Source organism: Mus caroli, unplaced genomic scaffold, assembly GCF_900094665.2.
Source record: "Mus caroli unplaced genomic scaffold, CAROLI_EIJ_v1.1 scaffold_11617_1, whole genome shotgun sequence".
In the NCBI taxonomy this organism is placed as follows: domain Eukaryota; kingdom Metazoa; phylum Chordata; class Mammalia; order Rodentia; family Muridae; genus Mus; species Mus caroli.
In genome coordinates, this window is record NW_018390132.1 from 1 (window position 1) to 10897 (window position 10897).

Below are 10897 nucleotides of genomic sequence, written 5' to 3' on the forward strand. Positions count from 1 at the left end.
ATAGGGGAATGCCAGGGCCAAAAGAATGGGAATGGGTGGGTAGGGAAGTGGGGGGCGCTATGGGGGACTTTTGGGATAGTATTGGAAATGTAATCGAGGAAAATATGTAATAAAAATATTAAAAATTAAAAAAATTAAAAAAAAATGAATAAAGATGCTATGAACATAGTGAAGTTTGTGTCCTTGTTGTATGGCAGAGCATGGTTTGGGTACATGGCCAGTTGTACTATGCTGTGAATTTAGGTAGAAATATTTCCAATTTTTTAAGAAACCACCAGATTGATTTCCAGGGTGGTTGTACAAGTGTTTAATCCCACCAGTAATGGAGGAGTATTCTTCTTTCTCTACATCCTCACCAGCATGCGCTGTCACGTAAGTTTTGGATCTTAGCCATTCTGATATATGTAAGGTAGAATCTCAGGGTAGTATTGATTTGCATTTTTCTGATGACTAAGAATGAGGAGCATTTCTGTAAGTGCTTCTCGACCTTTCAAGATTCTTCTGTTGAGAATTCTAAGTATAGCTCTGTACCACATTTTTAATTGGGTTATTCAGTTTGTTGGGATCTAACTTCTAAAGTTCTTTATATAGTTTGGCTATTAGGCCTCTGTCAGATGGAGAGCTAGTGAATATTTTTTTTCCCAACATGAAAGATAGAAACATGTATGACTAGGTAGACAGACAATGAAAAGGGATTGAAAAGGGGTAGATATTGATGATAAATTGGTAGGTAGGTAGGTAAGTAGGTAAGTAGATGGATATATATATATATATATATATAGATAGATAGATAGATAGATAGATAGATAGATAGATAGATAGATAGATAGACAAACAGATAAGAGGTGATTTGAAAAAAACAATTGGTTTGCATTTTCTTAGAACTGATAATCCAAGGGTAAAGGCCTCAGCAAATTTAAGCAAAGTATGAAGCATCTCTTAACTAGAAAAAATACAAATTTGTACAAACTGTAGCTATTTTTATTTTAAATTTACAAAGAGTCCCATTTAGTACCACAGCCATCTGTATATAGGTCATATAGAATGGGTGGATGTATGAGTTTGCTATAACATTTATGAAGATATACCTCTGCAGTATGCTTCCAGGTAGGAACTTAGCAATAACAGACACAGGAGCTTCCTTTAAGACTGAGACATGAAGGGATATTGAGTGATATGAGTGGTAATTTAATAATCTTTAATGCAGTGGGAATGAAATGGTGCATCTAGAAATAAAAGAAATGTGAATCACTGGGACTATTGTTCCTGTTGAGAAAAAACAGAGGTACACAGAGCATATGATTAGCAATTGGAAAGCAAAATGCTTGCTGTTCTAAGCTGTGAACATCATGTCAAAGGCAATTTTATGTTTAGTTGACAGACTAAATAAAGCAAGATTTGATCTCTACCCTGCATGTGTATCCTTCCATGGAATTTGTCCTTTAAAGAATGGAGCTGCTTCTAGTTATTGTTTATATGTTTTAAATTTTCCAATGACTCTAACATAATTTAGCCAAAGAACTTTAATAAAAACCTTCTTTTCATATTCTGTTTTACATATATAAATGTGGGTGTGTGAATGGGTGTACATAATCAAGTGCATGTGTGTGAAACAATACATGTTCCTGTATATACACAAATGTATATGTCAGAGGTAAAATTTGGGTATTGGATGTTGGGAGATTGCAAGCTTGTTTTGTTGGGACAAGATAACTCTGGAACATGAGGCTCACTAATCATGCTTGTCTGGGTATTAAGCAAGCACCAGGACTGTCTTGTTTCTTACCCACCAATTTTGCTATAACAAATACACATTACCATACCTGGTCTTTTAGATATATGCTAGAGATTGTATCAGGTCTTCATGTTTGGATGAAAGCACTTTAATGAATAACATATCTCCCTAGCATTTCCTCTTGCATTTTCTATACTTCTTGTGATGTGGACCAGAGTGATGTGCTAGGGTATTATTTTCTTACTAAATAGTAAGCAAGTCTGAGAACAGGAACACAAATCAAATACAATTATTATTGAAAATATTCAAAAGAAAAACGACTAGGAATTATCTTATAATAATTATTATTTGCCAGTGAAGTTTTATTCTAATGCAGGAATGGATAAACATAAGCATAAGGGCTCAGACAACTGTTATATAAAAGAGATAATACAAGTGCATTTGTGCTATAACTCCAGAAACTGCATGTGTTTGCTAAGTCTTCAGAAAAGGGGGTTCTGTGAGCCAGGATGGAAAATGCCTTATCCCTGATAAGGAAAGCGGTAAATAAAGACCTGGAGGGGATTACAGAAGGCAAGACAGGAGGGTTCAGAATGTGTGATCTCTTTAGAGAGGAATGAAGCAGAGCTGGTAATGGGCTGGCAGAGCAATGAATCCATTCACAAAAGGGATCATATCAATGTCTTTTGGGTGAACCAGAGATTTCAGTTTAAAGTTCTGTAAAATGGTGGTCAGGATTAGAAACAGCTCCATGCGGGCCAGGCCCTCTCCAGCACAAACCCGTTTTCCTAGAAAAAAAAAGTCAAACCAGATTACTATCTCTCATTCATAAATGTGTAAAACACTGTACTTGTAACTGACACAAGAGATTATGAATGAATGGTGTCATTGGATAGGTGACTAGATGGATGGCTGGCTGAAAGGACAACCAAACAACCAGACAGAGATGGAACAAATTTGTTTACAAACTAAGATAAAATTTTAAGTATCAAATTGTTCAAAAAATGCTTTTTAGCCATCTGTGGTTGTTCACACCTGTAATCAAACTTCATGGGAGATTGAGGAAGCAAGATTCCATGTTTGCTATCAAAATAACAAAACAAAGGAAAGAAACTACATATCCAAAGGCAATATAGAAACTGGAAGTGTACACTCAAAATCCATTACTCTCATCTTGACTAGGGTGAAGCCAAGTTCCCAATGATTGCTGTAGGATGCCCTGCCACAAGTACAATGTCTCCCTCACCTCATAATGCTCTTGAAGTTTCTGGCATTTGTACTGCATAGAAATATCCTCATCCAATGGTTACTTTCTGATACATGGTTTATTTTTATAATTCTCTATTACCCATGTCCTGAGGCAGCGAGGAAGTCATTTATTATAATGCTGCTCCACTTTGGGATTTTAAAATACAAGGTTTGAGAAGGAGTTTAATAACATTTTCTCAATAACCCAGAGATCTGGGAAACTTTCTCATTGCACTGTCCAGCACAAGTTTAACAAGTAGTGTTCATACATGTGATTAACAACTGTACTTGAGGCACTCTGGTGATGTTCTATATTTTTTGAGACTTGTAATTATCTAACTGAGCACAGAGGTGAGTGACACAGCAAAATAAGCATGAATTTAAATTCTGACGTCTTCATTTCTGTAGTTATAAAGTAAAATGAAAATGAAGTTTGCTTTCTAGGATGGACACTGAGACATGGATAAGCCTGCTGCTGATTGTGCAAAAATTGCAAGACTACTAGCAATTGGGAGCCACTGTGTAACGCTCCACAGACCTTCATGTCACCAGAGCCCTGGGAATGAGTTTCCATTACCTGCTGAGAAAGGCATGAAGTGGTCACTTTTCTTAAAGTTTCCATTAGCATCTAGAAAGTGGCCAGGGTCAAACATCTCTGGGTTGGGGAACTCCTTGCTGTCATGTAGAACTGATGTCAATGATGTTACTACTGTTGTTCCCTAGAATAATACATAGAGAAACCAAGTTACAAAAAAACAAAAGCAAAACAAAACAAAACAAAAAACCATAAAACTAAACTATGCCAGGAAAATAACTTAATTCATTTCCTGCTCTATAGAAGGAGTTAACTACAAAGAACAGCAGAGACATTTAAATGCAAAACTGTGAAGGGGTGTTGGGAAGGAGTCTGAGGCCAGTCATATTGCTGTGACCAAAGTACCTTTAAAGTGACATTTCACATGAGAAGTTGAATGAAAATTTCTGTTTCTCTTCTCTCCTTACAGATTGAACTCACCATTCTCTTAACACTGGCTGTTCTAGATTATCACATCTGAATCCATACACCTCAGATTAATCAGTCTCCAAATGGAAAAATTCATGAAGACTTTTAAATGTAATAAAATATTCATTAAGCACAATAAGGAATATTTGTAAAGACACATACCACTTTTTTCTCATGTACAGAATCTATATATTGCTCCATCTATCTCTGTATTTATATGATAAGAATGTAAATAAGGTAGTATCTGCCAGAGTAGACGTGTGATGTCATAAGTGTAATTTATACATCTATATGAATACATAGATACACAAATAGAGAAATATATATATATGAATATATATGTCTGTGTGTATACATATGCATATATTTATGCAGAAAAGTAGGATGAGGACTATTTGGAAAAAGGATGAAATAGTAAGGGTAATAGAAAGAGAAACTAAAATGAAATTTAAAAGACAAAGTGTAAGTTGTAATACTCATGACCTGGTGGGATCTAAATCATAAAACTTCTGAAGATACACAGAAAGTTTTGGGAGCTGGTACTTGCAATTTCTCTTCACCTAAAACACAAACTGTCCTCATGCTATTGAAGCTTCCTAGGAATGTTCTTTTAAAAATTTTCACAAGCCTGCCACATGTATTAGAATGCAGCTTAAATAAGTATGTTTCAAATTTAAAACTAAAAAGACTAGTATTAATATATATTTATTATGTGAAAATAAATTCTAGTCTCAATAGAATGGGATGTATTTTATGTATAATCATTTCTTTACACACTGCATATGATAACTCTCTGCTACTCATCATAGAGCTTCTAAAATGGAAGCACAATCCTCATGGCCTAGGATGCCTGAAATCTATCAGGCTAAATATGGCAAAGATAACCCTTTCCTTTTTATCCTGTTATTTCTACTAAGGACTCTATTCTAATCATATCATGAGCCAGCAGCAGTATGAGGGGTTATAATTTTACCTGATGCCATGTTAGCCTCAAACTAGGCTATGAGCACAAGCAATTTATGGGGAGATATGTCATTACTATCTTGTTCTTCACTCAATTTACAATTTAGTTGGGTCTACAGCCCTAATCATACACAAGTTTTGAATATTAGCTATAGATCTCATCTGTAAGAAGCAAAAGTATTATTTCAAGAATATCATTCAGGTAACAAGAGCAAACTGGTATCCTAACACTATACCAAGCCTGTCATTACAGAGCAAGTCTCATTGTCACATACCATCATCTCCACACAATGTTAATAAATGGAACTCTATCAGAATCTTTTTTGCACCAACTCCTGAAAAATATGAGGCTGCCCAGGAGATAGCATAGAACCTTTTCTGAATGAAGTTCTCACTATAAAAATTTGGCATTTTCATCTGTACATACTCAATCAGAAGTTTTACAGTGTCTTGAAAGTAAGACTAAATGCCCACAAAAATTAAATAAGTGAAAACAGAACCATATAGGGGAATATATTCTTCTTAGTTTTAAGTAGACAGTTCAGTTTTAATATCAAAATTCTAATAAGTGTGAGGGAGAAAAAGTATGAACTGAAATTTATTAACATAAGAGCCATAGGCAATATGTGGCAGAAAATATTCAGTATACATATGTGCTTCAAAAATACACAGTAATAAAAGATTAAATAATATATAAGATTATTAAAATGAGTGCTGAAAACAACTTTCAAAATAATCTACAGTCTCTTATGAATATAATTTATCAGCTCAAAGGAAATATCTGTATATCTTGGTCATGCTCATATAAAATGGGTTCTGGGATTGTCTTTTATTCCCTTAAATCAGACTAAAAATGTTCAACTGATCAACATGGCTGTGTATTCCTAAACCATTAAATTTGATAGTGAAATGTTAAAATTATGTTCCTTCATCCAAATGAGTAATGAAATAAGCCATGCCTGTTGGAAGTAGTCTGCTCATCATTATCAACAATTCATCACACTGATAACAAAAGGGTACAAAAATACCTAGAAAAGAATTGGCTCACATAACACCTTCAAATTACACATAAATTTACATTCATATCATGGGAAGCAACAAATAAGGTAAAGATAAAATTAGAATAAATGAATATTTGTTTCCATTAAATAGAAAGAATGACAAAGACAATAGAGAAATAATAACAAAAAGTTATCCACCATTCAGGACATTTCTAAGAAGCTATTTATGGGTTTCATTATTGAAAAGAAACATAGCATAGTGAGAATAAAAATCCCCAATAAATGAATGAATGACATAACGGTATTAAAAAGTTAATTAATACAGGATATCAATTCTTTCCAATTTGGAAACTTTTACTCTAACAATAATAAAAATGTCATAGAAGGCATTTGGAAAACTTACAAAACATTGAAACATTTACACATAAATTCCTAAGCTTTGCCTAACAGTATTTGGAAGGCTGAGCAAATATGGAAGTGTCAATACAAGATATATCTGAGCCAGCAGTAGATCTGCCCTCTGAACCATAAAGCGAAATAAATCACCTATATCACAATGTATATCAGAGGACTGGAACCAAATTGTTAACCTGGGATCACCAAGAGCACAAGGGTACAGCAGCAAGTCAAGCTTACTTTGGGGATGAGGTAGTTTCTGAATTTAATGTCACAGGTCACTGCATGGGGTAGGTTGTTAGGGACAAGGTTGATGAATCTCTGGACCTCATGAATCATGGCATCTGTATAGGGCATGTGGCTCCTGTCCTGCATGCAGGGGCTACGGTGTCTACCAACCACATGGTCAATCTCTTCCTGGACTTTAGCTGGTTGGTCACAGAGAAAAACAAGAAAATGGGGAAAACTTGACATATTTGTTACAATGTCAGGCTATACACAGCGCAATATAAGTATGCCAATAGAATTATAAATGTGAATATTATACTTACACATAAAATTATATACATACATACATTTATACAGAAATGATGTGTTTTGGATTAAATCACATTTTTTTTTCTACATAGATACTATGGTGGAATACCATATACTTATTATTTAGTAGCCATAAGAGCAAATACAGTATTTCTAATTAAAAATATCAAATAAACCAGTATAATTAGTCAACATATTTTAGTCCTTGGTTAAGGTCACTAGTGTTAGGTTTTAAAATCAAAGCCGACTCCATCTGCCCTGTTGTCGAAGACCTAGCAATTGCTATATCACATCCACAGGTATACCAAGTGTATGTTTCAGATAAAAAGACCACCCAGCCATTCCAGATCTCTATCTCTCTGTCTTTATTTCTTCTCTCACTGTCTCTGTCCCTCTGTGCCTCTGTCTCTGTCTAGACACCAGAGGGTAAACTGAGAGCAGTAGCCAATAAATGATCAGTGTTGGTAGTAATTTTATGTGAGTGGATAAATATGTCTACAAAATCTACAGTGGTTAGGGAAATAAAACTAACACACGTACATAGAATGCTTAAAGCAAGGACAATTTTCAGTTATTTATTTCTACTCTATTCATACCCTTAGAGCCCATTTTTTTTCTAGAAGGAAGAAAATTAAATCATAGCCAACTATGACTCTTTTTCAGATAAAATCATAAAAACCATTCTTCAAAAAGCGATCAAACTCATTACACAAAAGAAAATTATAACAAGATATTGATTATGTATTTCTAATATGAAAATTATATCTAACTAAACAATGCTCATCTATCCGCTTTTCAAATCCTCAAAGTGCCCTCTAAGCAATAAAATTTAGTCATTGACTGTCAAAGTTTATAAAGTCAAGACTATAGTAGCATTTTTTTTTATCCTATGCTTGCCTGACAACCATCTGTACATACCAAGAAGCAAATTGTCTTTTTTACACCTCATTTTTGAGGTTCTGATCAACTAAGCTGGATAACCATGTTTTCTATTCTTATATTCATACTGGAATTATTTGCTCTTCCTTATAACTATTATTACCTAGTACATACAAAAACCCTGTTACTGCATCCCTAGATCAGAAAATCGAGGAACTCAGGCCAAACTCAGAGTGTATGCTTACTTTCTTCCTTAGATTACCCTAAGTCTATTCTTCCTAACTCTACAATGATATCCTTGTAATCCATGAACACTCACTGTACTCCTTTCTCTAACTCAAGCACAGTATGCCATTCTATCAGGAAATGGCACACTCTCTTCTTAACTACAAATTAAAACTTTCTATCAATTGTCTTAATTTCCTAACTTTTTAAAACTTTTCGATCAACTCCCCTAGCTTCCCAAATTATTTAGATCAAACTAGCCCCTTTGAAAAGTTATAATCAAGTCAGAAATTCTATAGTCATTAATTCATCTAGACAGCATTATCCCAAGAATTTTCATTTCCATAATGATCTATAAAATAATTACCCAACAGGATAGCCATTTCTCAAAGAGTAATTACACAGATATAGGCAGTAGAGGGTGGTTTTCTGGTGTCCAATCATGTGGAATATGGCAATGAGTATGGTATTTTTTATTAAGATAGTAAAATCTGGAGCACTATTACCTCTTTGTCTCTAGAGGATTGACCCTATGACTTACATTCAGGATTGAAAAAGGCAGAGAAGGAGTGCAGAGAAGTAGAATTCAGGAATCAAATGTTGCCAGAATCCCCCTTTCATACATATTCATTGCTCATTTCCTGTAAACCGCTGATGTCCCAGGGAAAAGGCTTCTTAGACATCCCCAAATTTTTTAGATTTCATGTTATCTGGAAGATACGTCCTCTGAGGATGGGTGTATAGAGCAAGGTGATCATGCTGTGTACACCTTTGTTCTCTACTTAAGCTTTTATTACTTTTGAACACTAGTCTTTGTGTCTCCAGATATAGATCCATAATTTGTTTTTCTAAATCAATGTTTATTCATCACAAGTTTAGGTTTCAATATAATCTCTCCTGTTCTTTGTTTTATTTGAACCTCATTTTTTTCAATAAATTTGAGAACCTTCCAGGCTGTTTGCTGTCATCTCCTCATATATTGAAAATATTAATTTTAATCATTTATGATTTTCTCATGTAGTAGAAATTGGACACAGGAGTGAAGGTTAATTCCATAGGTGCTAAATCACTGGATCTCTTTTAAAGTACACTGTAAAAGAAAACATTATTGATAGAGTTGAAAAAATAATCATTGGTCATCAAAAGTTTAAGGAAACAGATTTATAGTATGAAAGATTACTAATCTACATTTTCTACATGAATGAAAATTATTGCTAGAGAATCTAAATATGTTGAATACTTCTCAGCCATAGTAAATTCTAGGCTTTTATCTAATGCTTCAGTCAGGTAAATTTTCTTTTCTCCATCCTAAAGTTAGATTCAGCAAAATAAGAACTAGAGACCATAAGATTTTAGCTGATCTATAAACCTAACTTTTAAGAATGAAAGGGAATGTATCTACAGGGTAATATATGATGACCATACGTGGCACAGTATCCCCCCCCACCCCACCCAGGACACCTAGATACTGACCAGCAGTTGATTGCTTTACCTACAGTCAGAGTCCATTTATCTCAGTCACATTGTCCATTACATTCAATAGCACAGAAGGGGAAGGATTGAGACTGCTCTAAAAATGACAACACACATGACACTGGTAACATCTTTCCAGCAACTTAGAGGACCACTGTGGTTTACCAACTATGCCCTCACCTGTGACATCTGGGTACTTCATCAGGAGTAGGAGAGCATATCTCAGTGTTGTGCTTGTTGTCTCTGTCCCTGCAGCAAAGAGATTATTGATAGTGCAGGCCAGATTTTCAAGTGAAAATTCTGCTTGTTCGATGTGATTTGCCTATGAGTAATTTCATAAAACAATCAGATAAATTATTTACTAGCATATCTTATTACAATAAATCTATATTTGTATATTTTACAAGTTGTACAGTTAAATATTTGAAGTTGAAATTGCAAAATTTAAGGAGAAACTACATAGCTTTCATCTCAAATGTCTCTTCTAATTGTATAGAAATTATGTGCTTATTAACTTACAAAGTTACTTTGCAGTAAACATTATACAAAATTTTTGAAGTTTTATGTTGTTGTGAACAAAGATCATAGAATGTAGAGGAGAAATTAAAGTATCATTTCAAAGACTATCGTCCAGAGTTTTATAATTTTCAATTTTACCTTAAATTTGTACTATCCTGACTTTTCCATTGATCTGATTATCTGAATATAATTATGTATAATTTTGTACTTGTATGCTTAAACACAACTAAATGAGACACTTTATTCATTATCTCTTTTCTTGTATCAAGGTCATATGAAGAAGATTATGTGCTAGATCTGATCTTTGGATATGCAAATTCATCCATGAAAATTACTTATTCTCTAATAGAGTGAAGAACAGTGTAAGGTATGTGATTCTAATTCCCTGGGGCTTCTCTACTAATGTAATTCATGTCTGAAATAAGATTCTTTGCCCCTTATTAGCCCAGAAACTTAGAATACCCAAGATATAATTTGCAAAACACCAGAAAATCAAGTAGAAGGAAGATCAACATGTGGATACTTCATTCCTCCTCAGAATAGGGGAAAAATACCTATGGAAGGAGTTACAGAGACAAAGTTTGGAGCTAAGACAAAAGGATGGACCATCCAGAAACTACCCCACCGGGGATACATCCCATAATCAGCCACCAAATGAAGACACATATGGCAGCAAGATTTTACTGAAATGACCCTGATATAGCTTTCTCATGTGAGGCTATGCCAGTGCTTGGTAAATACAGAAGTGGATGCTCACAGTCATCTATTGGATGGAACACAGGGACCTGATGGAGGAACTAGAGAAAATACCCAAGGAGCTGAAGGGGTCTGCAACCCTATAGGTAGAACAACAATATGAACTAATCAGTACTCCCAGAGCTTGTGTCTCTAGCTGCATATGTAGCAGAAGATGGCCTA

General features: G+C 34.5%; 1 protein-coding gene across 1 annotated transcript in view; it reads right to left on the reverse strand.

The window, feature by feature from the left end:
- Positions 1 to 2008: 2008 nt before the first annotated feature.
- Positions 2009 to 10897, reverse strand: part of LOC110288497 (cytochrome P450 2C38) — a 43776-nt gene continuing 34887 nt past the window's right edge. Inside the window, exons 6-9 of the mRNA XM_021154826.2 lie at positions 9641 to 9782; positions 6587 to 6774; positions 3561 to 3702; positions 2009 to 2523 (exon numbers count right to left, since the gene is read on the reverse strand). Coding sequence (XP_021010485.1) covers positions 2342 to 2523; positions 3561 to 3702; positions 6587 to 6774; positions 9641 to 9782 — 654 coding nt within the window. The 3' untranslated portion in view covers positions 2009 to 2341. The remainder of the gene's footprint in view (positions 2524 to 3560; positions 3703 to 6586; positions 6775 to 9640; positions 9783 to 10897) is intronic.